The sequence below is a fragment of the Abramis brama genome, assembly GCF_963993115.1.
Source record: "Abramis brama genome assembly, chromosome: 8".
Lineage (NCBI taxonomy): Eukaryota > Metazoa > Chordata > Actinopteri > Cypriniformes > Leuciscidae > Abramis > Abramis brama.
In genome coordinates, this window is record NC_139970.1 from 16,885,778 (window position 1) to 16,912,582 (window position 26,805).

Below are 26,805 nucleotides of genomic sequence, written 5' to 3' on the forward strand. Positions count from 1 at the left end.
ACAAAGCTTCCTATACACACAATACCTCTGACATAAATCCGCAACAGTATGCTATTCAATTCTTAGAGGCTCAGGAAGCTGTGAAGTATTGAAGGAAGTAAGCAAACTGAGCAAGAAAGGTCAATTATGAATAATCATCTAACTGGAAGGTTAGAGATGAATATGCAACATACTCAAGCAGGTTTTGCAAGTTTACTAACTTGATCCGGTTTATTTATAGGGCACGTGAATAGGCAAGGCAAGTGAAGGATTAGGGGCATTAAATGACATTATCCGCTTTTTTGCTTTAAAACCTGATCAATTCCTCTTCTGTACTCTGCGAGGCCTGCTGGGTAACATGCATAATAATTTTTGTATTATTTAGTCACTTTGTTTCAATCATAACCTTGCTTGTAATGATCTTAGTCTGCAAACTTTTTTGGATGGTTATGGATAAATGAATGTGAATGTATTTCATTCCAGTCTCCTCTGCCTCATGAGTTGATGTCCTTGACAGTGAAAGCAAGGACGGCGCTCCCTACATTTCAGCACTCTGTAATATGTGAATAATCTTCGCAAAGCTACTTGTTCAGAAAAGGTTTGAATTCACATGAAATATGAACATGTGGTGAAAGGTAAGCATTTTGGCCTATGAATGTGTAAACCACCTGTGACTATACGTTCTCAAACCAGATAGATTTAATGAATTGAAATGAAAAAGACATTTTTTAAGACATTTGACATAACTAATTATTAATTAGTAAGTGTTTAATGTCAAATGTAAATCAGCCTGTTTGAGGTTTTAAGCTTCTCTTTAGTTGAATTTTATTTGATCTAACTATCTTTTTTGGATATATTTAAATGATAGGCCTATATCAGATAATACCACTATTAACACTTTCTAAATACTATATTTAAGTCTTCATTTGATATTTAAATGGACGAATAAATGCTGAATTCATTTGATTTTATGCCTTTAGAAACAGGCCCTGGATTTGAGGACTATTGAAACAAAAGAGGGTCAAACTGCTTCATCTAGTGGTGACTTCATGAGATTTCCCATTTTCATGAGATTTTCCTGAACAGTTCACAGTTGAAACCACAGTTGCAACCGGTTTTAGCTGTTTAGGAAAGTATACATTTCCACTGAACTAATTAGTTGTAGTATATCATCAAGAGTCATTTGACAGTGATAAAATATCAGAATGTGAAAATTTATTATTTTGTGTTTATCTTAGACGAGTTTGCTTTGAAAACTCAAACAGAGAAAAAAATCTATATGGGTTTTTGACGATTTGTGATTTTCATATTAGCTTTGCACTCTTATGTAGCCTAGCCTATAATATTAGTAGTGAGAAGTAAAGTTAAACATACGTACTTACGCCTATATTCTGCATGCTACATAGTTTGTAGTTAAATTAATGCTTAACTGCTTATGAAACTTGGCAGTCTAATATACACTAACTCGCTCAAAAACTTCTGGTTTTGCGATTATCTTTATATTGATGCAATGTACAGTAAATATAATTTCTTCACATGGCCACTAGATGGGGGTAAATAGATATATAAGTCTCTGAGGTGGCTTGCAGGTTTACGATCTAGAGTGTTTGTGTTGACTATGTATAGTGCGATTTGCCTTTCATAAACCAACAACACATTTTCTTATTTTCAGTAATAGCTTTTTGTTCATAACACAGAGACCTTCAGTCATGTCAGACAAAGGAAAAGACGTCGATTTAACAAGAGCTAAACAAAATACGGGAGTCTGGCTGGTGAAGGTTGGTGATTTATCAGTCAGAAGTTGCTTCTGGGTTTCAATGCTGAACATTTACACAAACTTTGGAATATTGAACACGTAACACTTTATACGGTAGACATGAATGATAGAAGGTGCGTCACTTCTCAAACTTTGATATGCTTTCTCCAAATTTATATGCTACAAATTAAACCTTTGGAAGGCTAAGTCTTCAACGAATCCCTAAATTATGTCAATTAAAGAGTGCTGTTGTTGAAACCTGCCCCAAAAATGAAGTTAGTTGTCAGTAGGTGAGAGATGTAAACAACAGGATTCAGAGAAACATGGAAATCAGTTTAAATTATTTTAATACAATCCTCAGTTTACACTCATTTGCTTTTAAGCATTTTAAATTAAAAAAGGAAACAAGCAGAGAACATTTTAATTAAGAAAAGCAAGTTAGAAATAAACATTGACCAAATACAAAACCCAGGTTAATTTACCAATTAAAAAAACAATAGACAGTGTGCCATTTTTTTAAAAAAATCAAAAAATTATGTTTTGTAAATCTTTTATATTAATACACAGAATCATCAGTGATTATACACCCTTGTGGCTCTTGTCTTATTGTTTAAATTGATGGTAGTAAAACTTGGGAGGCGTTTTAAAGAGAGAGGTATGCTAGTGATCAGATGTCTTAGATTAACATTGAGGGATGGACCCAAGCTGTAGCCAAAGACCAGAATTATTATTACTTTGTGGTCTTTTTTTAAACTTGTTATAGCAAGTAAGCAGCTAAAAACAACCCTGAAAACCATAGCAATGTGCAAAGAACCACATTAGCAACAGCACAGCAATGCCATGGCAATCTCACACTACATGTATCATCATTGTAGCAGGTTTACACTATCATTTGCTTCAAACATATAGTTGAATTAATAAACTAAGGCAATATTTAGTTATACTCACACAAATATGAGGAAACAATAGATAAATTGTCTTATTCACTTTTCTTTAGGTTCCCAAATATCTTTCTCAGCAATGGGCAAAAGCATCTGGGCGAGGAGAAGTAGGCAAACTTAAAATTGGGAAGTATGGAAGTATTATTTTTAAACCCCATTCAAAATGGAAATAATTGTGTGAAATCTTTCCACTCATGATTTTTTCCTGTCTTCTAGAGCTGAAGGAAAGACTGTGGTAAGTTTTATTAATGTTTTTAAAGGCCTGTGGAGGGGTAGTATTGGCTCCTCATGTTTTATTCAGATGTCACCGTTTATTTGCATAATTACTGTGATCAGACCCTGGGCTGGAGAGAGAGATCATTTGATGATGGTGCTGTTGCAGACACTGATTGATTTGTTTCCTCAGGTGTCTTTCAATCTGAGTGAGGATCTGACAGTTGTGGAGTGCTCTGGGGAGAAGGTTTCGTCCGTGCGCAGCCCTAGAGAACATCCCTTCACCATGCAGACGGTGGGAGGTCAGAGCCTCGTTGTCTTTACAGAGAGTTCTGGTCAGTATAACGATGGCCTCTGAGACTGTGAAGACTAATTGGTTTAGGAAACTGTGTCACCTCTATGTCCAAGATCGACATAAACGGTTAAGTGAGAGTTGTAGCCATTCCTCATTATTTACATTTTTACATTTAATCATTTAGCAGACGCTTTCATCCAAAGCAACTTGCAAATGAGGAGAACAATAGAAGCAATCGAACCAACAATAGGGCAACAATATGTAAGTGCAGTGACAAGTCCCAGTTAACCTAGCACAGTGCTTCTCAAACCTGTCCTGCATACCCCCCACCCCCCCGCAAGAACCAATGAGGTTCATTCTCATTTTACGCAGCACGTTTGAGCTTCAGCAAGAGCCAATGAGGTTCATTCTCGCGTTACGCAGCACGTTTGAGCTTCAGCAAGAACCAATGAGGTTCATTCTTGTGTTACGCAGCACGTTTGAGCTTCAGCAAGAGCCAATTAGGTTCATTCTCGCGTTACGCAGCACGTTTGAGCTTCAGCAAGAACCAATGAGGTTCATTCTCGTGTTACGCAGCATGTTTGAGCTTCAGCAAGAACCAATCAGGTTCATTCTCGCGTTGCGCAGCACGTTTGAGCTTCAGCAGGAACCAATGAGGTTCATTCTCGCGTTGCGCAGCACGTTTGAGCTTCAGCAGGAACCAATGAGGTTCATTCTCGCGTTACGCAGCACGTTTGAGCTTCAGCAAGAACCAATGAGGTTCATTCTCATTTTACGCAGCACGTTTGAGCTTCAGCAAGAACCAATGAGGTTCATTCTCGTGTTACGCAGCACGTTTGAGCTTCAGCAAGAAGTTGAACCAATGAGGTTTGTTCTTGTGCATCAGTCAGGTTCAAATGAGTTTCGCTGATCAATGTTTATATGTGAATAAAAGCCAAAATTAAAACTGTTTATCATATAAAGCGATCAAGTCTCTTTAACCGGACTAAACCGCTCAATTTACATGGATTATTTTTATGATCTCTTTATGAACTTTTTGAAGCATTAAAGTGGTTAGTTGCGTAGCTGTCAATAGAGGGACAGAAATCTCTCAGATTTCATAAAAAATATCTTCATTTGTGTTCAGAAGATGAACGAAAGTCTTACAGGTTTGGAATGACATGAGGGTGAGTAATTAATGACAGAATTTGAATTATTGGGTGAACTAACCCTTTAGCGAAAAAGATTCGTCCTTAGCCTTTTCTTGACAACTCAGCAGCTCGGGCTGAGTTAGGAAGTCCTTCCTCCAGCAGGGAACAGTCAAGTTAAAGGTCAGTGGAAGTGATTTTGTGCCTCTCTGGGATGCCACCACAAGGCGCCGTTCACTTGCAGAATGCAAGCTCCTGGGGGGCACATAAGTCTGAACTGTTTATATCCAGTCAGAAGTTTGAAGTACGCAAGTCTGTGTTTATATCCAGTAAGCCGTTACATTAGCCAGTCCAAATAATTGGATGATATTTGGATATGTTGAGATTATCGGCATAAATCAATAACTGCATACCCGCTTGGCTGATTAACAGAATTAATCATCCTTCTGAGGGTGGCACGGTGGCTCAGTGGGTAGCACTGTCTTCTCACAGCAAGAAGATCCACGGTTGAGCCCGCCGGAGCCAGGAGTCCTTTCTGTGTGGAGTTCGCATGTTCTTCCCATTCCAAAGACATGCAGGTTAGGTGGATTGTAGGGGTCTGTGTGAGTGTGTCCCAGCACTCTCAGTTAGGAAGGGCATTTGGCGTAATACCTGTGCCAAATCCAATGTGTGTGTGCGGATAATTCAAAAACAGACTTGTTAAAGGATCATTTAAAAATATTTTTGGATGTGAATAAAATAATTTTTTATTTAACACATTTGCTTGCTTAATCTATTTAGCAGTTTGTTTTTGTACATATTATTGCTAGAATAAATTTTATACTAGCTCCTTGTTCTCTAGATGTTGAGATCAGCATCGGCCACAAAAAAAAAAAAAAAAAATCATTTGGCAACAACTTATTTATGTAGAACTGTAGGAGTTTTGGGAGCCTTTAACTTGACAGGATGCAACAAGTGCAAAAAAGGCACATTAGCATCCAAATGTTTTTGAAAGGAATCAATACTTTTATTCAACAAAGAGACATTAAATTGATCAAAAGTGACAGTAAAGGCATTTATAATGTTACAAATGATTTCTATTTCAAATAAATGCTGTTCTTTTGAACTTTCTATTGATCAAAGAATCCTAAAAAAATTGATGATAATAATAAGAAATGTTTCTTGAGCATCAAATCATCAAATCAGTGATCATGTGACACTAAAGACTGGAGTAATGATGCTGAAAATGCAGCTTGACAAATATATTCAAATAGAAAACAATTATTTTTAAAGCTGCAGTCCGTAACTTTTTGGGGTTAAAAATTAGTACATAGCCAGCCAGTGTTCAAAACTATCTGCTTGCCTTAGCTCGATTCAAAACGGTAAGCTTGTAATAATGTTTTTAATCCCAGTGGTACTGGTGGATTTCCGCGGGAAATTCGAGCATGTCTTTGCGTCATTACGTCACATCTGTACACGTAAAGGAGTCTCGGCTAGTAGGTTATGAGTGTGAGGATGCTGGAGGTGGAGATTTATAGCCTTTTCTCACAGCCTTTGATATAATTAAACTTATCAATTTGATGGCGGATCCAGAAAGGTTAAAACGACAATCACCAGTGACAACTGGAGATTCACCCGTTGTAAAATGCAAAAGACTTCGGAGTGGCTACAGAAAAAAAGAGACTGCAACCGGCCCATGCGAAAACAAGGATAAATATCGGAAGGGCTTTTGAAAGATGGCGTGAACTCCGTGTTTTGAAGGGGTTTAGAACGGACGCAAAGACGGCTTTTTTTTTCTGCTGGACAGGTAAGAACCAGTTCTAAGGAACATTAATTTGTTGGTATTACAATTAGAAATTAGACTGCACAGAAATGGAAACTGAACTACAGGTAGCCCTAATACACATTAAATTTAGTCACGCAATGCTGTTGTTAACATTAACAATTTGAGAACAAAGTATAATTTGCACGGTTTGACGTTATATAAGCGATCGTTAGATTTAATCAGCGCTATTTACTGCAATGCTTTTTTTCCCTTAGTTGGTCAGAACAAAAGTGGATGTTAGTTACTTGTTCAATGACATTTTCCAGTGAAAATTCTTATGTTGGTCATACTTCCAAAAAGTAGATTCTGTGATTACGAATGACAGGATCCACACCGGCGCGGTGACTGACAGCCGCACATTCTTCTCAAAACATTGGATTCATCCGCGCTGTGCCGTGCCGAGGCACAACCCACGTAAAGTTGATAATTCCCCTAATAACTGCAATTGCAGATTTCGAACAGAGATGGCGACAAAGAGGAACAACTACGGACTGCAGCTTTAATTGTAATAAGATTTTTTTACTATTTTAATTGTATTTTGCTGTGACTGTATCATGCCATGCAGCATTTTATCGTTCATTATCGTTCATTTTATCGTTCATTATTTTATATTCACCAATTCCTTAAAGCTGGAATCATTGTACACTGTATAAACTTGCGGACTTGAAGGGCCATCCTCTTACTTCCCATTGCAAGATGACAGATATAGATCTTTAATAAGTGACCTCACTGAAGATCGCTGTATAACTGCAGCTCATATGCACAGCTTAATAATTGCAGTCTTACTGAAAATCACACAAGGCTAAGTGCAGAATTGCAATCATTGTGTTGTGCGCTTTTGTTCACTTATGATTTTTTTTTTTCCAGTTGTCTGCTTAGCGCTCACAAGCCCCGGGTATTGATTAAGTGGTTGCTTAGCAACAGGTTGGCCACAGAAGTTGGCAATGAATAGAGGCTCTACTTGTACAGTTAAAAGCTTTTTCTGGGGGTGGAAGGGTAACAGTGTCTTTTTCTCAGTAAGTTATGAATTGAAATGGTTCAAGGTATGAACAGCTCTCTATTGGCTAATGCTTGCATAAACACTTTTCTTTAGTATTAGTTTCTTTTTTGGTGTTTAAGAGGACATAGAGGGCTATTTGAGAGATGGAGGCCATGCAATCAGGTAGCAGAAAGATCGCGTTTTTGTAATTTCTGTCATAAAGGCCAAAACAAAACCTCCACAACGAGGGTGTGCATGTTTAGAGATTGATTTGAACTGCACATCTATGTGTTTTAATAGTAGTAACCCTAGCTGTGATGCATGTGATTAAGACACATGTGTCCTTGGCTTTAAGCTCACTTGATTTAGAGATAGTTCAGCCAAAAATGAAAATCCTGTCATCATTTACTCACACTCATGTTGTTCCAAACATGTAAGACTTTTGTTCCTCTTCGGAAAACACAAATTAAGATAATTATAATGAAATCTGAGAGATGTCTGTCCCTCCATTGAAAGTCTGTTCACACAAAACTGTTTAAAACATTCATAAAGAGATTGTAAAACAAATCCAAAAGAATTGAAGTCTTCTGAAGATACACGATCGCTTTATGTGATGAATAGATTTAATTTAGGCTTTTATTCACATATAAACATTTATCAGCGAACGCACATCGAGAACTCAAAGATGGTAAATGCAAGCTCAAGCCAGTGAGGTTCATTCTCACATGTCAAGTTTGTACAGTTCAGATTTTTGGTTTATTTGAGTGCTCTGTTTTTAACAAAGTCTCTCAGATTTCATATTTCATTTGTGTTTTAAAGATTAACAAAAGTCTTATGGGTTTGGAAAGACATGAGAGTCAGTAACTGATTGCAAAATCTTCATTTTTTGGTCAACTATCCCTTTAAGATACACACAGCCTTGTGTTCTGCAAAGCAATGTATCGGCAGAGTTTGGGTAAATAGTAAATGTTTTTATTATTATATAATCTCTAATTTTGAGACAGACTTCTGTAACAGCTTTTGAGTGCTTGCTGTTTTTTGAAGCAGTCAACCTGTCAGAAAGCAGCAGTGTATAAATGGACCAGGTGCAGCGGTGTGTGGAGGAGCTGCTGAGACTTTAAGGTTTTTTGTTTTTTTTCTTACTTATTAAGTCCTTCACAATGATAGGTTGAAGAGGCAGCTTGAACTGATTGACATGGGCACTTAAAGCCTCCATGCTGCCAGGTTAAAGTTAGACTCAAAGAGTTGGACTCTTGCGCATGTGCGCTACTCTTTTGAAAGTTGCAAAAGCTGTTTTCTGTGCACACAGTAGCGCCGATTTCCATCTGTGGCTTGAAATAGAGATGTCGCTTTTCAGCTTGCACAAAAGAGTCACGTGACTGGTAATCAAGGCTGGATGTTGGGGCTTGAGAAGGTAGTTTTTTCTAGATATGCACAGTGAACATGCAGTAAGAATGTTTAATGCATTTATAGCTGGCACATTCTTGGTTACAGATGTTTTATTTTAAAACCCACAGTTTCTTAATCTGAGTATTAGTGATCGATGGTTTGGTGAATACTTGTTGAACATCAAAAGTCAGCATGAAGATATGCAGGCTTTGTTTCTCTCAGCAGTTGAAACCTGCCTTTTTCTTATTCCAACTATTTACTTTGATTTGTTCCATCATGCTTTTCTTTTACAGATGGCCTTGACTACTGCCCATTTCACGTTGTTCTAACATGGCGATGTGCCTCTATTCAAGCTCACACTTTGAAAAGTACATTAGCAGGAATTTTATTCTTTGCTTTCTCTCCATTCTCTCTCTGTGTGGATGAGAAATTGGTCTCTTAAGGGCATATGAGTCCTTGAAGTCACATGTTCGCCTGACCATTAATTTTGATCAAATTGAGAGGGAGCCATTAGTCATGCCTCCTTGGGAGCACACGATGAGAATCTTTGGCTTCTTTTTTTATTTTATGTAGGAGTCTTATTTGCCTGGCAATAATTGGATGTGAGACTAATCCATGAATATTTCAGCTGTTAATGGATTTCTTCCATTTGAAATAAATGCTCCCGCTTACCAGCACCCTCCCGCAGGTTTCCAGTCCCCTGCTGGCAGCGGTTTAGAAACACATCAGATAGTGACGGTGGCTAATAAGCCCTGCTGTGTCTCATCAAATATGAATGACTGATATCTGCAATTAAAAAGAACCCTGTTTTGATGTCCACATGACAGACTGTGGAGAGTTGTTTCTTGTTTTCCCCTTGTCAGAAATGTGCTTCTGACTCATTTTAGTGGGAGATTGCATGAGAGTGCATGACAGATTTGATGGAAAACAGATGGATACTAGTGTGTGGAGATGTCGGCTAATCCAAAGTGAGTGTAACCATATGTCTGCCTTTGCCTTTCTTTGAAACGGCCGACTTATACTGTAACTGAATTTAGCTGTGTCGAGCAGAGCTGTTTTTCAGAATTACTCAGCGCTATTGACTGCGCTCTGAATGTATTTTGTTGCAAATTCACAGGGTGATTGATCTATTTGGAACTTGATATTTTCCCACGGTAATGTTCTTGGCTCTGACTAATGTATCTGCAACATTTGAATACTTAAAACATATTTTCTTAAGTTTTTTTTTTTACTGTGCTAAATGAGTTTGCCTAGTTTTCTGGGAACATCAGATGTTGTTTATGAATCAGTGCACACACACTGGAATATGTGTATGTATGCCATGTGTTCTAAAAATGATCACACCCATCTGAATTTGGATCAATGCTGGAGGAAATTTAATTTTAGGTCACATTTTGCTGCATAATATTACAAACTTTCAATTTAGGGCAGAGTATCTTTCTTACAAGCATACTTCACTGCAAATAAGAAAAAATAAAGCTCTATTTATACAGCCCACAGTAATTTGTCAGCGTACATTCCACAGTTCACAGACAAAACCATATGCAGTGTATATTTTCACCTTGAAGATGAACCACAGTCTCATTCATAAACATTTCAACAGTGCTTTAAATAAACTATAATGCGGCTTTATTGTGCAAAACATTCACAGACTCAAAATTACAACCTGTTGTTTACTACATGTGTTCACATGACCAGAAATCACAAAACTTGCTCACAAATGTAATGATCATCACACTCAGCCTTTTGATTCCACAACAGTCTGCAATTCAGATCCATTATCACTATCACAAACAGTTGCTCTTCTTGTAAAAACCAACTGCACACAGAAGACAACTACATACACAAGCCAAACAAAACCCCACAATACAGTACATATCATCTCTCTTGTTTTTCAAGGCTGTCCGTTGAGTGTGTCATGTAGAAGCAGACTAGCGGAGTATTCCAGAACAGGTTTTCGGTAGAGGACGCTGGTGTTTGTTAATGCAAGATGGTTTTCGGCAGGTCATGTGGTTAGTGGTGACAGTTCTGCTCGGGTCACTTGACAAAATGCAGAGCCTCGCACTGAACCACTGATCCGCGACTGCTGTCTAGGCTGGTGAGCAGGCGGAAACCTCCTTTGAGTGCCAACATCACCGTCTCCAGCTTCAGACACTCCAGTGTACACACAAACGTGCTGTCCTGCTTCAGCACAAGCCGAGAGCCCTGCTCCGACTTGATGAAATGCCGGAACTGGATGACGTTGGACGACACCTCGAACTCCTCCGGAAAGCCATCCAAGCGACTTTTTGAGATCTGCACTAGGCGGCTTTTCACCTTCTCGATGAAGCTGTTGTCGCTGCTGTAGACCTTCAGACCCTGCGAGCGCTCGTGGCTGTCCGTCACCTCCAGGAAGGCGGGCTCGCGCTGCGTGGCCTGCTGATGCTCCCAGTTCTGCAGGGCTTGGGCCAGCTCGCTCAACCGGTAGAAGTCGGCCTCGCGGCGGAGCAGTTCGCCTTCCTTGAAGTCCTCGGGCAGCACCAGCTCGCCCAGGCGCAGGAAATTCAACACGTGCCGGAAGATGGGCCCGTCACGGTCGATGAAGGTGTTACCCATGGAGTCCACGTGCAGCACGGGCTTCTTCCCGGTGACCATCTCCTCCAGCAGGGACCCGGGGTGCTTGGCCAGGGTCTGGCGCTGTGCGGCGTATAGGTAGCCCCCCACGTTGATGGTGATGGTGCCGGAGGAAGGTTTCTTAAAGCTCTTGCTGGGCTGCAGCAAATCAGGATTGATCTGTCTCAGTTCGCTCTCCATCCTTCTGAGATTCCATTCCATGCCGTTCCTCACACCCAGCCTGGCGGAGTGTGTGTGGGGAGCGCGCGCGTGAGCGAGCGGGCGGGCGGACAAATAGGAGCGCAGCTGAGCGGCGCTGGCATGAAGCGCAGGAGCAGTGTGCGTTGCCAACAGTGTCTGAGCCTTTCACAGCCACGCAAACACATATATGTGTGCGCGTGTACACTCGCTGTGGGAGGAGGGGTGTTAAGGGTGGGCTCTACTGCGTCAGCGGTGTGGGCTCAGAAAGAGCGAGTGCTTTGCTTGCTGCTCGCCACTCTAAAGGCTGAATTTAATCACCTTTCCACTTCAGCGCTTCTCTGGCTCTGCAATTAGTGTCACTGCCCTCTGATGAAAGGAGTCCTCGGTTGGGTGGCGGCACGTGAACTCACCGAGAGGGCCAATTCACAGGGATCCCACATAATGAACTCCCTCCAACAAAAGTGTGAGAAGAGCGAGATGTTAATGCTTTCACGTCTATCGTGTTAAGTCGTTGCTTTGAAAAGCCGTCTGTGTGATGTGCCGACAACTGGCAGCTTTATCGCCAAACGAGCCATATCGAGTACAGTGTAGGTGTAGTTATGTAAATTATTTGTTAGTCTTCATATCAAAAGGGATGAATGCATTGAAGCCTTCTCGCTCTTTCTGAGAGGCTGGGTTCGCTTTGAGGCGCTCGTCCATGACCCAGTTATCGGCGAAGCCAAGAAGTGAGCCTTTGATAAAGGAAGCCTATGCCTTCACTTGAAGTCATGGGGTCTGAGCTCGTAATTGGCCCCAAGCAGTCTTTAAGGGTGTTGTACATGCTACAAAGATGTATCGTGCTGTGTCACCATATAAACCACCTAGAGAAGAGAACCCGAAATCAATATTTCCAATACAATTCATTATAAACGTGAGCTCAAACAAAGAGCTCAAAACTTCGACTGTTGCATAGAGGATGTGCCCTTAAACAGCAGCAGAATCGCCATGACATCTTTCTCAGTGATGTCCCTAACAGATGACAGCCTGTCAATCATTCTTGAATGACGGCACTTCTACTGTTGCCCCAGGATGGGAGATGGACCCTTCTGAGCCACATTTTGAACGTCATTAGCAGCTGAGACGGGGTGGAGACTAATTCACTGTCTGCGTGCCGGGGTCAATTTGGCTTTAAATATTCATCAGATGGCTTAAATTGTTGTTTTCTTACAGACTCTTGTTTTTGTTTTTTTCACTGAAGGAATATTTAAAAATCAAGGCTAATTTGCATTTTGCCAAACAATTTGATATACCTCCTTTGACAGCTGATATTTTGGTTTATTAATCAGGTAGTGATTCCTGGATGAGTTTTGAAGAACGGCACAATCAAAAGAGTAGTGTCAAATCGTTATAGTTAACTAGATCTCTAGATTAATGTCAAATGTCACAGTTGTTAAAACTGTATAAGATTAAATTCTTTAAAATCACCTAATTAATATTCAGAAGCTAAGCCTTCACCATGTTGTGATGTCACAAATGTGCACCGCCACCACAGTCTTCATCACTCTTTTAAACCGTGCCGCCCATGCACATAGCCATCTGATTATAGATGCAGTGACAGTTCATTATGGTCATATATGACTGATTATAGTTGTTATAGACAGTTGTTATAGATAGCTCGGTCATGGTTTAATCATCATATGATTACTGGGTTTATTCATCTGCATTTGAATTGCAAACAGGGTTTAACTATGCCAGAGAAAATAGTGGGTGGCTGACCTGCTTTTTCTCATCTATCTTTTTGTTTTAATTGGTGCACTTGATTGTTCAACTTGAAGAAGCCCAAATTGATTTTAGTCCAGCAGTGGCAGACTGGCAAAAGCAGGCAAATGTAGATCAGAGCACTTGGATAGGAAATATTCTAGTTAAACTATGCAGAAGAATATGAAGCCTTGAAAACACAGAAACAATGAATGATGGTAAATATGAGCAAATGCTGTGCTTGTTGGCCAGATATATAATTAGTTATGCATATTTATGAAACCACAGTAGTTAAAACTATTTGAATTCTTAAGTCATTCATTACAAAACAAAATAGTGAGTGGCATGCATATATACAGTGAGGAAAATAAGTATTTGAACACCCTGCTATTTTGCAAGTTCTCCCACTTAGAAATCACGGAGGGGTCTGAAATTGTCATCGTAGGTGCATGTCCACTGTGAGAGACATAATCTAAAAAAAAAAATCCAGAAATCACAATGTATGATTTTTTAACTATTTATTTGTATGATACAGCTGCAAATAAGTATTTGAACACCTGAGAAAATCAATGTTAATATTTGGTACAGTAGCCTTTGTTTGCAATTACAGAGGTCAAACGTTTCCTGTAGTTTTTCACCAGGTTTGCACACACTGCAGGAGGGATTTTGGCCCACTCCTCCACACAGATCTTCTCTAGATCAGTCAGATTTCTGGGCTGTCGCTGAGAAACACAGAGTTTGAGCTCCCTCCAAAGATTCTCTATTGGGTTTAGGTCTGGAGACTGGCTAGGTCACGCCAGAACCTTGATATGCTTCTTACAGAGCCACTCCTTGGTTATCCTGGCTGTGTGCTTCGGGTCATTGTCATGTTGGAAGACCCAGCCTCGACCCATCTTCAATGCTCTAACTGAGGGAAGGAGGTTGTTCCCCAAAATCTCGCAATACATGGCCCCGGTCATCCTCTCCTTAATACAGTGCAGTCGCCCTGTCCCATGTGCAGAAAAACACCCCCAAAGCATGATGCTACCACCCCCATGCTTCACAGTAGGGATTGTGTTCTTGGGATGGTACTCATCATTCTTCTTCCTCCAAACACGTTTAGTGGAATTATGACCAAAAAGTTCTATTTTGGTCTCATCTGACCACATGACTTTCTCCCATGACTCCTCTGGATCATCCAAATGGTCATTGGCAAACTTAAGACGGGCCTTGACATGTGCTGGTTTAAGCAGGGGAACCTTCCGTGCCATGCATGATTTCAAACCATGACGTCTTAGTGTATTACCAACAGTAACCTTGGAAACGGTGGTCCCAGCTCTTTTCAGGTCATTGACCAGCTCCTCCCATGTAGTTCTGGGCTGATTTCTCACCTTTCTTATGATCATTGAGACCCCACGAGGTGAGATCTTGCATGGAGCCCCAGTCCGAGGGAGATTGACAGTCATGTTTAGCTTCTTCCATTTTCTAATGATTGCTCCAACAGTTGTTGCCTTCTCACCAAGCTGCTTGCCTATTGTCCTGTAGCCCATCCCAGCCTTGTGCGGGTCTACAATTTTATCCCTGATGTCCTTACACAGCTCTCTGGTCTTGGCCATTGTGGAGAGGTTGAAGTCTGTTTGATTGAGTGTGTGGACAGGTGTCTTTTATACAGGTAACGAGTTCAAACAGGTGCAGTTAATACAGGTAATGAGTGGAGAACAGGAGGGCTTCTTAAAGAAAAACTAACAGGTCTGTGAGAGCCGGAATTCTTACTGGTTGGTGGGTGATCAAATACTTATGTCATGCAATAAAATGCAAATTAATTATTTAAAAATCATACAATGTGATTTTCTGGATTTTTGTCTTAGATTCCGTCTCTCACAGTTGAAGTGTACCTATGATAAAAATTACAGACCTCTACATGCTTTGTAAGTAGGAAAACCTGCAAAATCGGCAGTGTATCAAATACTTGTTCTCCCCACTGTGTGTGTGTGTATATATATATAAAATGTGTGACACTATGTGGTTGTCAAACGTTTGCATGTTCATAGTTAATGTGCTGAACGTGAGGAGAATTTCACCACTGAACTCCACACAGTATGTCCACTAAAAGCGAATTCCAAAATTGCTTTTTCTCACCCTTGCAGGGAACTGCAAGAAAAGGGCGCAACTTAGTCATTCCAAAAGAAAGAAAGCAACCAAATCTCTTCAGGAGGGGTACCTCTATGAGGTACAAGGAAGCAATTTTATCATTTATGATTACGTTATCCTGAGTGGCACATCCTTACAATTAATTTTGAACACTGAGGTCATTTGTCAATGTACCTTTGAATTTAAATACTCCTCATTTATTTATTCATTTTTTATGATTGTTTGTTTTCTACCACAGTCTTAACAGCTGAATATTTTTAAAGGGAAAGTTCACCCCAAAATGAAAATTCTGCCATTGATTACTCACCCTCATGTCGTTCCAAACCCATAAGACCTTCGTTCATCTTCGGAACACAAAAATTAAGATATTTTTGATGAAATCCAGGAGCTTTGTGACCCCCCATAGACAGACTGCAACGTTATTACCACTTTCAAGGCCCAGAAAGGTAGTAAAGATGTGACTACAGTGGCTCAACCTTAATGTTATGAAGCAATGAGAATACTTTTTGTGCGCAAAAAAACACCAAAATAACTACTTTATTCAACAATTTCTTCTCTTCCGGTTTGGAACGACATGAGGGTGAGTAATTAATGACAGAAATTTCATTTTTGGGTGAACTATCCCTTTAAGTATGAATTTTGCTTTTATGTTGTTGTCATGGAAACATTTCATCAAACATCAAAATAAAGTGGCAGTGACGTATGGCTGTTCCAAATGGCTACATATGAGACAGTAATGCCCTGCACTCACTTCAAATGATCTGCCCTTCGGATATTAGAATCGCCTTGAGACCAATTGTGAAAGGGATGCTTTTAAAACGAATGCAATGAAATTCATGCATTTTTAATCCTAAATACATTTGGGGCTGCCATACATGCCATTGTATGCAGTTTGTGAAACTGGCAGCTGTGTGAAAAAAAAAAAAAAAAAAAGTACAATTGCTTGATGTTTGTTATATTTGCATAGTGCTTGCAGACACTAGAGTATTAAATGAACAGTATTTCAAAACAGATATGGAAATGGAGCCAGTAGAGAGAGTGAAAGAATCGTGATTTTTAATAGCCCCTGAGGCATATGATTAAGAGTCTTATTATTATTTTACTGTCATCTCTCATCCCAAAATATCTACCTCTACTCCCTCAGAGTCCTTTAAAAAGATTACAACTGTTATTATGCGTTGGCAAATCTTCTCGAGGCTGATAGTCCATCAGTAAGTGATACCTTATGAAAAATCTTAATTGAAACGCATAAATTAAATGCTACAGTGCAGTATTTGGATGGCGCGCAGTGCTAGACACATTTCAAAATAAACAGGTGCCGAGTGAGTGAGTTTAAGAGACCTTGAGGCAATTGAAAGGCTTCTTTCTCTGCTGCTGTATGCTGATGAAGAGACATGAAGGGATTGAAGATCTGCCTGCAGGTGGGTGTGTGTGTGAGAGAGGAGGCATAGAGGCTGTGTCCTGCTGAGGGCTCGGGATGTTATTGCTCTTGTTCGGTGTCTCTGAGGAAGTCAAACTGGTGGGATCTTGTGAGGAGGTGGAAAACCGACCCCCGTAACCTCTCTATCATCTCAGCATCGGATCTGCTGCCCACCAACGGATTGAGCAACTCACGCCACCCCCAAACACAGTCCTACTCCATTCAGAGCCAGAGTTAATGCATCTCCCGCTGATTTAAATGGATTCCTCTATGGAAATGCTTATGTAACGTTACTGGCCTCGTAAGATGCGCGAGTCATGTGATGTTTGGGGAGGGACCGCGCAGAGGAGATGCGAACCTTGAGGTCTTGGTTTGCCCTGACCCCTCTTCATAGCCTCCAGGTAATTGCGAGGAAAATGGATGCTTTGTTGAAGTTGTGAAACACAAGTGGGCGTTTTTATGGAGTTACTCCAACAAGTGCTCTAACACTCATCTGGCAATAATTGCCAATAATTGTGCGCATTAGTGCTGCTCTGATGGATTTTGTGAGTGAAATATTTCTGCCCTTTAAAAGGGCCTGTGGGACAATAACCACAAGGTATTACAGGCACCGCTGTACATTTCATACAATCAATAGAAGCAAGCTGAACCATTAGACTGGCTTCATAGTGCGCCAACAAATGGCAGCGGTGCAACACAATGATGTTCTGCAGGAGGGAGGCTCATTTGGGTCTGATTAAAATCATCACTCATGGCTGGTTGACCCCATCGTTTTTCATACAAGAGTCAAACACTTCAGAATAGTGCCATAAAAACCTCCTGGTTGAATCACAGTTTTTCAATTGTCACCTAAAAAGAGGGGTTTTGTGCCAACGCTTTATTAGAGAGCGCTTGCTGTTGAAGTATGTTAATGTTTTAGTACAAAGAAAAGGCCATTAGTTGTCCTCGCAAAATTCAGACATTTTTAATTGGGTTTGCTTATCCTTTGTATGAGTGTGTAATGCATAACACAAAGTCATTTTCTGGTGAACTATACCAAGTCGAATGTTGTTGCTTTTAAGACAAGCTGGCTCTTGAAGGAATGGTTGTTCAGCGAGCTGAATGCAGACCTGCAGTCAGTGAGAGCTACATGAAATTAAAAAAGTAAGTCAAAGCTGTTCAAAGCTGTCAAAGCTGTCAAATGTATTTGATCTGATCACCTGTTGGAGATGTGTTTTATTCACAGGCTGCAGATTGAAGAATCCACCAAACCTCTTCGTTTTTCTCAGAAGCTTGAGAAAGCCATCACAACTAATTACAAACCTGTGTCCAACCACAGCTATAATGTAAGTGTATGTGTGGTTCAGGTATTTCCTATGTTAAGGGGACAAAATTTCCCTACAAGGATGGCATAAATGATACTAAATGAAGTTTTTTGAAAATGTAAAAAGGCAGAAAGTTTGCTGTGATGGGTAGGTTTAGGGTTAGGGGATAGAATATACCGTTTTTAAAGTATAAATAATATTATGTCAATGGAAACCCAACGTGTGTACAACTATCTTCATGAGGACCGGGTTGAGGTTTAGACCATAGGAGTGAGGACAAATAGAGTAAAGTGAGGACATTTTGGCTGAGAGCCCTTTAAAGCCCTGTTTGAGGGTCAATACTTGGTTTTAGGGATAAGGTTATAGTTAATGGTAAGCTTAGGGTAAGGGTTCAGGTTAGGCACTTGGTTGTGATGGGTAGGGTTGGGGTACGGAGCTAGAGATTGCATTGTGTCAACGAATGTCCTCACAAAGATAGATGTACGTGTGTGTGTGAGTGTGAGAGAGAGATCATAACCTTAGCGAATTAATGAATGCTCTGTTTTGCTTATGCTTCTGTTTAGTTGGAATATGAGAAGAAAAAGAAAGAGGAAGGCAAGCGCGCAAGAGCTGACAAACAGAAGGTTCTAGAAATGCTCTTCTCTGCCTTTGAGAAGCACCAGTACTACAACATCAGAGACCTGGTGGACATCACAAAGCAACCGGTGGTGAGTTGTTCAGCTCAAGATGAGTAAACGTACAAACACTGTGCCATAGGAACAGAAACCACGCTCTCCAATATTTTTAACTTGGACTGCAGTACCCATTTTAACTGCTAGCTCTCAATATTACATACTTCCCCTTTAGATTAAACATTTTAATTTAATTTGACATTATTGCAAAGTGCACTTTTTAAGTGTACCTAAGTGTGTTAAGAAAAAGTAATGAAAGTGTGCTTTTTTAAAATATAATTTGAGGTACTGTATTCAGTACAATTAACCTCACTTCTTTTTCACAAGGGTTTTTTATTATGGCAGTGATACATCTCATTTGTTTTTCTGTCTTATCAGAAATCATACACAAGAGAGATTAAACCAAGTAACAAGAAATCACAAATATTTAACATGGACTTGGTCTTGATTATATTATCATAGATAAGTGAGCTCCTTTGAATAAATGCCACTTGACTGCTGCCTCTGTCTCCCTGAAGGATTGGAGAAATATAAATGTGATTGAAGTTGGATGAGTCATAACTAAAAAGAAACTAAACTGAGAAGAAAATTGCTTCCCACCGTGGTGTTGCCATTTAGTGGATAGATTACACTAGTGAGGCTAAATAAAGAATTTATTACTTTTCACAAAGTTGTCTGAGAGACTTGATTAAAGAAAATCAAGCTTTTAAGGTTGTCTATTTGTCTATGAGGTGTTTTTAGTGTTTCACCGCTTTAAGACAAACCATGTGCAAATTCATAAGTCAAAACCATTGCTGAGTATTTTCTCCTTAAAACTGCAGTGAACCAAAAACTGTCAAAAAAATCACCTGTTCTCATTTGCATTTACATTTATGCATTTGAGCAGACGCTTTTATCCAAAGCGACTTAAATTGCATTTCAAGGTACACATTTACATTCACAAATCACGTCAACTTTAGCATATCATTAACTATGCTGCGAAGCAGGGGATTCTCAAGAGAAGCCAGATTATCCCAGTATATTTTTCTGTTGAGATGAAAAATCGAGGACATTTAACTATATAGCGGGTGAATTATGTATATGATGTATATTACGTTATGATGAACTATATGCCTTTCTCCAATGATGTTCTGAGTTGTTCAAAGCATTTCTAAGGATACTGATTTTCAGAAGGCAGATGTCTGACTCTGAGATGGTGAACGGGAACATGGTTTGTGTAACATTAGCAACACATTATTAGCTGTTTGATAACGTCGTCAAGTAAAAGGCTAATCATATTAATTATTGTTATGTGTCCGACATTGTAGAGAGCGATACATAAACCGCATTACCATTCTGATACATCGACTTTGTAGATGAGCCTGTATAATTCACTCTTCCACTTCTTCAGAATCAGTTTCTGGCTCAAACATACTGTATATGGCTGAATTAAAACAGTATTTCCACTTGCCATTGTGCAGCATTTACTACTGTAAAGGGAGATATTTTATTTAAAGCTGCAGTCGGCAAGTCTGGCAGATTGAGGGGACTTAACCAAAATTTTGAATGTTTACAACTCTCATGCCCCTCCCCCACTACCACGAGCACCCTCCCATCGAGTTCGTGCTCGTCAGTGCGTGTGCACCAGGTTTTCTGTGAACGCACCCGTCTCTTCAGCATCAAAGCATCATTTTCTTTTCCTTGGTTGTTTTGGACCTTCTAGCTCTGGTTGTTAACTGAGCAATTGGAAGCTTGTTAGTAGATTTTCTCTCCGCCAGCATGCTTTGTACAATCCAACACACCTGCGAACTTCAGGCGTGTGCATGTGATATTGTAACGTGCGCGAGAGGGGAGGGGGGATCTGGCGTGTGCATGAACTGTGATTGACAGTCAGATCTCACACAGCCCAGCGCTGATTGGACCAGAAGAACCGGGAGCGGTGGATTTTTGCAAACCAAATAACAGTAGTTATACAGTAGTACAGGCTGTAGGTGGAGGTAGAAGCGCAGGTTTTTTTCTAAAACCGGCTGATTTATGTTGTTCTGTCGGAGCATAGTGTCGGTTTCAGTGAATATGAATCAGTGAGTCTGTTTGGACTACAACACGATTTTTCCGGATCTTATGAAGTCACAATGTTACTCATTTAAATAATCTCTGCCCACAGAATAAGCAAAACAGGGGACGAGGCCTGGTTGAGCTGCATTAGAGAAGACAATGTTGTCGCTACGTCAAAGAGACACTGTTTTTTCCACATTTCCAAAAACTCATTTGTTTGACCTTCCAGGCTGACGAACTTAGCGTGGTTAGAACTTATTTTAAACACTGTTCCTGAACATTATAACACCAATGTTTATCTGTGCACTCCACATTTTATGGAGAACAGTTTGTTCTTTTGCTTTTGTAAGCTTCTGCTTTTGTAAGACAAAATTACATAAAACATACCACTCTGAAACGTCCTGTGAAATCCGTGCTTGCAAAGTCTGTGCGTGAAATCTGTTCTGCACGATCCTCTTGTTCATTAACATTGTCAGGGTCTGAATCGGGCTCGAATTGTTTTGAAATTGACGCCATCCTCAATATTTACACTAGAGAAGAACTTGCAGTTATGGAGGGGTGGGACATTTCCCAAACACACACTAAGCGGTGCCAATCACAACACACTGGGCCAGCTAACCAATCACAGCACATTTTGTATTCGGAAGGAGGGGCTTTATCGAAATCAGCGTGTTCGAGGAAGACTGGGGAGAGAGAAGCTGTAATAATGTAAAAAAAAATGTTTTTTGGGCAATCAAGCATGAAAACATTCTAGTACACCCTAAAAACACAATCAAGAAAAGGGCATAATAGGACCCCTTTAAGAAGATTTACCAGCCACGAAACTATTTGCAAAAACAGGCAGTTATGACATAAATATTTAAGATACCAGTGAAAATTCATAATTTTCATTTACAGAAATTTAATAAAGTAATCAAATGTAAAATAACACTGCATAGTCTTCACTGTTTAAATTAAACATAGTTTAATCCTTATTAAAGTTACAAAAGTTATTCAGTCAAGGGCAGTGAGTGATTTTTCTGTGTTTTTTGTTGTTTGAATAACATTAAGGACACAAACGGCTGCAGGAATATTAGGCAGGTATTCTTGCGCTTGAATATTTCAATTGGCAAGACTTAAACTTTCATGACAACGCAGCAATTGTCCAGAGCGTTGTTCACGATCTCACAAGATTGCATTGCTGGAAGTCATAGAAATATTACCAGCCAACTGCCGATCGACACCGTTTCATATAAAATTCGCTAACACTGAATTTTACTCTCATTTGGCACTCGGCAAGTGTTAATTTTAGGCCCTGGTTCAATTAAATTAAAAAATGCCACATTAGTCCACATTACAATTTATTGTGATCTGTTATCAGAGGTAACTATGAGTTATGCATTTCAGAAATGTACATATACAAATCACAGTTGGCTAAAAATTTAAACAATGTAATCATTTAAGGCAGAAACAATGAGCTCATTGAAGTTATGAATACTTGTCTTTTAACAAATGATTATGACATATAGAAAATTGTAGCATGGTTGCATGTATGATTGGATTTTGGCAGCATGTGTTCACCCCGTCAATCTACTCTTCCTCTAGATTTACCTGAAGGAGATTCTCAGGGAGATCGGCGTGTACAACCCTAGAGGGCCTCATAAGAGCACCTGGGAGCTGAAATCAGAGTATCGCCACTATGAGGAAGGACAGGAGGAGGAGGAAAAAATGGAGTAATCCGGATTACATAAGCTTGGGGGTCTGTTTTGTTTCATGTAACTGTTGTTTCTTTCTGTGCCAGATTTTTTTGGGCTCGTTCGTAGGTCTTGTAAACTCTCAGGTGGAATGGATGTCAGTAGAAAAGAAATGAAGATATACTTTTTTTCTTGGGTTACATAAAGTGTTTCTCTAAGAGCATTATGAAATGAATACTTTAATTTGCACATGACTCTTGCATTCTTCTGAGTTAAGAGCACTTGTGTGTTATGGTTACAGGAGCATATTAATAGTATTAATGAATGACCCTTTGGACTGGGCAGGAATAATCACAAGTAAATTGCTCAAGACCAAGCCCAGGGGACTCGTGTATAAAACTTTACATAGATTTCATCCTAAAAAGTGCTCAAAAGTTTTCAGACTTATAAACCATGCGTACACCAGAACCTACACAAAATTCCCTTTATAAAACCCAGACAGTGGAAGATTGTGCGCACATGCACCTCCATCCCGTCTCCTCCCTGAAATAACCATATATAGAGCTTACACCGATTATTGTGTGTAGGCTATCTTTGGATAGTTTACTAAATAGAAGAATAGGCTACTCTTGAATTAAATTCTCTTGAATTAAATTCTTGTTGTTTTTAAACCCAACATCTTTTACTTATAACATTCTTCATTAACAATTATTGAATTATATGTAATATACAATGTCATTGCAAAAAAAAAAAAAAAAAAAAGTAGTTTCAATGTAGCTAGCTACTTTATGATAGTAACTTGTAGTGTAGCTAACTACTTTTTCAGAAGGGTTGCTTGACTCTTAACTATAATCTTAACTGTACTTTAACTTATGAGTAGCTTGTCAAGCTAGTTTGAGTAGCTTCCCCAACACGGTTTACTATGCATATCCTTATCTGCATATCATTTCCATATGCATTTCCAAGTGATACCATGTTTAACGGTACAAGACATTAGGTAAATATGAGATACGGACTATACATGCTGTTTATGCAGTTACATTGCATTTCTAAAAATCATTTAGTACCCTTGGCTTGTTTTAGAGTAAATATAGGCTATCAAAATATCTATAAAAACAAAATTGTATAAAATACTTTTCAGAGAAGATTTATTATTCTTTTTCACTGGCCAAATAGTATTTTGTTAACACTTTAGTTTAGGGTCCAATTCTCACTATTAACTTTAACTATTAGCTATTATTAACATTATTACTATACTATTAATAATTATTAGCATTATTAACTATTAGCATGCTTATTACTAGGATATTGGCTGATTATTAGTACTTATAAAGCACATATTAATGCCTTATTCTGCATGACCATATTCTACACCCCTTAATCCTATCCAATACCTAAACTTAACTACCTTACTATTAAATAAGCAGTAATTAGGAGTTTGAGGCAAAAGTTTGAGGTTAATTGTGAGAATTGGACCCTAAACTAAAATGTGACAAGTATTTTTAATTTTTAAACGCATCAAATTGATGCAATTTTGCCTAGAAGATAAACACGTTTTAGTATTGTTATCTGACCTTTTCAAACCGGCTAATGGACCGGTCCACCACCGAACGAAAGTGTGCATCATTGATCTCGCAGAAAACTATTTTCTCAGAACACGAGTTATGCAATTTAGTTTAATGAGAAATGATCATGCACCTAGCACTCTTCACTGTCAAACATTAAAACATGGCATGCCACAGGAAATATTCAAAAGCAGCACATCCACTACAAATATTTCTACCTAAAGTCATCTAATTTTTGCTGACCTTTTGGATAATGGTTTATGTAATCTGAGTGCTTAACTGTATTGAGAGTGAAATATTTCATCAAAATGAGAACTGTTTAAAATCAGTTTACTTCATTTCTTCACTTACTCCAGTAAAAGTGCATATACAAGTCAAGTGTGCAAAAATGTATGGTTTATTTTTTTTAAATCTCAATAGGTGTGTGGCAAATTGCATAGACATTATGCCTTTTTTTGTGCATACAAAAGGTTTATACATCAGGCCCTAGGTCACACCTCACCACAACTGACAGAAAAAGTGGGTTTTGCATTGCGAGTTGAAACATTTAGGAATAAATGTTCCTAAACCGTTACCTAATCTTTATAATATAAGCACATTGCCCCAAAATTCATTACAGTAACACCTTTTAGACCTTCTGCAATCACCATTATTCCCAACAGTGTTAACGCCTTTTTCCATTTAAATAAGCATGAAGACAACAAATGTTTATTACAATTATGTCATGAAAATAAACATTTAATTTAGTTGGGATAAAGGTATCCAAACTGTTGTTCACCTAATAAATCACATTAAAGCACCTTTGGTGTTTCCATGGTTTCTACAGAAGTAAAACCGGAAATCGATGGTAAGGCAGATATGACGTCATTGACAGGAGATGTTACACTGGTTAAAATGGCTGATTTCTCTGAATTTAAACATTTTTTCGAAACATTTAAGACAATTCAAGTACACAAGTCAACAATATAACACTGTTCTAGTGGTTTTTGGATGTTTTAGTTGTGCCTTTAACAGTAGTGTATAAACTGATTGAAATTCATTTTCTTTCAAACATGCAAAGAGCTACAATTTTTAAAATAAAGGCAAAGTCACTTATTTTGTCATTTCAATGAGCATCAAACAACTGCAGCAATCTTTGTTTGGATTCCTTGCTGGATGTTTATGAAACAGAAAGAAATCTAGTGGAAAGCTTTAGACAATAACATTACCTAATGTCTTGTATACTACATTTACATGCATTCATCTGTGCTTTCTCCCTATCTGATGTGTGAGAGCCAAGTGTGGTAGGTACTGTAGGTGTGAAATTCTTATTCTATCACCACCTTCATACATTTGATTTTCTCAGCCTTTCGGCCCTCCACTGTTATTTTTCTTCAGCTTGCGTGGATCCACCATCTGGATTTATAGTTCTGCCTGTGGAAAAACTGGCAAAAGAGGAAGAGTCAAAAATAGAGTCCTCCGACCTTCGGGCATACAAACCTGAAGAGAAAACATGTGCTCAGCTAATACATGCTATTATGTAGTTTCACTGGTCGTGACCTCAGCAATTTTGTAGTCATCATTGCACATCTTTACCGCGTTAATGCCATTTTAGTCCATGTTGCTAAACTATTTGCAATAAAGGTGCATCCAAGTTCGCTTGAAGTGTCATACCTTAAAATCCTTTGCATTACTTAATATTTTCTTTGTGTGCCATTTAGTTTGACTTCATCTTGACTTTAATGTTGCAAACCTAAGAGGAAAAAAACAAGACCTCATTAAACTCATTCACCATCATATATGCTACACAGGTATAATATCAGTTTTAATGCATATTCATGAGGCAGAAGGGCTCTTGACTTAGTGAGCACTTGTATGCTAATGCAGTACCTGACGGCCTCCTACATGTTAAACGCATTTTCATTTAATGGGCACCTTCCCTCTGCTCTCGACCGATGCTCGGACCCCAGTGTGAGAGAGCGGTCCATATCGGTCCACGTCCTGCAACACATCTAGTGAGAAAAGGACAGGAGAGTTAGTCATTTCATAAATCCAGCCATTCAATCAATAATTCCCCATAACCTACTCTCAAATGAATAATCACTAACAAAGAAATGCTTAAGGGTCAGGGAAGTGAATTTTTGTCAGTATCAATAAAAGAATTTAAAAATGCATTACATACTGTATGCAATTCATGCTACATAACCTCAACAAACCTTTTCTATGAGGTTGTTTTTTCAGGTGACAAAAATAAACTAAAAAAGTTACTAAGTTAATATAATAGATAAAAGTGGAAAGGATTGCATTTTAACGGTATATAAAATATAAAATGGTGTATACATGTTGCAACAATGTATGAATCTAATTAGATTATTATCTAAAAACTTGTCACCGTGCACCTTTGGTCCAATTCGATAAAATCTATGTAAACCAAATTTATAATATTTAACAACGAGTATTTAATTAAACTCCAGATTAATCTTAACTGCATCAAGAGAAAATACTAGCCTAATATTTGTCTGAAATAAGATATTTCAGCTTATACATTTAAAAGTAAAAATGCACAAATTGTGTTTGTAACTTTGAATATAATTTATTATAAACAATACACATTATCAAGTAGTTCATGATGGCCGAGGCATGTTGGTGAACACGTGTTTCGTAGGCCAGAGCCTGAAAAGTATGGAAAACCAAAAGTCCAGATCCGTGTGCATTTAAGATTGTTGTTAAAGTTCAGATTACCTGCGATGCCGTCTTGAGTCATTATAGCGGACAGTAATTTCGGTCACTGATATTATAGGATTTCAAGATCCACTGCTTCAACCACCTCTGCTTCTTCTGGTATTTCTTCGGAAAGGGGGAGAAATCTCAAGACACCGGGGTTTAAAAGCGGCAGGAAATACATCATCAGTCACCGCTCGCCTCGCTCCGCCCATCGATGGACATGTGCGCCCTCTGCAGGAGATTATACACTCACAAGATACCAACATCATTAAAACATATTTGAGAAAAAAGT

At 38.9% G+C, this 26,805-nt stretch overlaps 2 protein-coding genes and 1 long non-coding RNA gene across 3 annotated transcripts; 1 reads left to right on the forward strand and 2 right to left on the reverse strand.

Annotated features, from left to right (window-relative positions):
* Positions 1 to 1,565: 1,565 nt before the first annotated feature.
* On the forward strand, positions 1,566 to 22,495 carry gtf2f2b (general transcription factor IIF, polypeptide 2b). Its single transcript, XM_084122221.1, has 8 exons — positions 1,566 to 1,757; positions 2,733 to 2,806; positions 2,893 to 2,911; positions 3,083 to 3,224; positions 17,625 to 17,706; positions 17,789 to 17,888; positions 18,431 to 18,574; positions 22,157 to 22,495. Exons 1-8 carry the CDS (start codon positions 1,689 to 1,691, stop codon positions 22,286 to 22,288), a joined length of 762 nt encoding a protein of 253 aa, XP_083978347.1. The 5' UTR covers positions 1,566 to 1,688; the 3' UTR covers positions 22,289 to 22,495.
* On the reverse strand, positions 9,833 to 11,431 carry kctd4 (potassium channel tetramerization domain containing 4). Its single transcript, XM_084122222.1, has one exon. It carries the CDS (start codon positions 11,295 to 11,297, stop codon positions 10,521 to 10,523), a length of 777 nt encoding a protein of 258 aa, XP_083978348.1. The 5' UTR covers positions 11,298 to 11,431; the 3' UTR covers positions 9,833 to 10,520.
* A 2,007-nt stretch (positions 22,496 to 24,502) lies between the features above and the next one.
* LOC311088309 lies at positions 24,503 to 26,698 on the reverse strand. Its single transcript, XR_014607483.1, has 4 exons — positions 26,532 to 26,698; positions 25,680 to 25,801; positions 25,464 to 25,542; positions 24,503 to 25,234 (listed from the first exon to the last, which is right to left on the reverse strand). It is a non-coding gene; the product is annotated as an uncharacterized lncRNA (long non-coding RNA).
* Positions 26,699 to 26,805: the final 107 nt, after the last annotated feature.

Excerpts from the sequence above, each read along its gene's own strand:
- kctd4 (XM_084122222.1), bottom strand. The coding sequence starts at position 11,297 with ATGGAATGGAATCTCAGAAGGATGGAGAGCGAACTGAGACAGATCAAT.
- gtf2f2b (XM_084122221.1), top strand. The coding sequence starts at position 1,689 with ATGTCAGACAAAGGAAAAGACGTCGATTTAACAAGAGCTAAACAAAAT. Across the intron at positions 17,707-17,788 it reads AGCTACATGAAATTAAAAAA|GCTGCAGATTGAAGAATCCA; the intron begins GTAAGTCAAAGC and ends TTTTATTCACAG. Across the intron at positions 18,575-22,156 it reads ACATCACAAAGCAACCGGTG|ATTTACCTGAAGGAGATTCT; the intron begins GTGAGTTGTTCA and ends CTCTTCCTCTAG.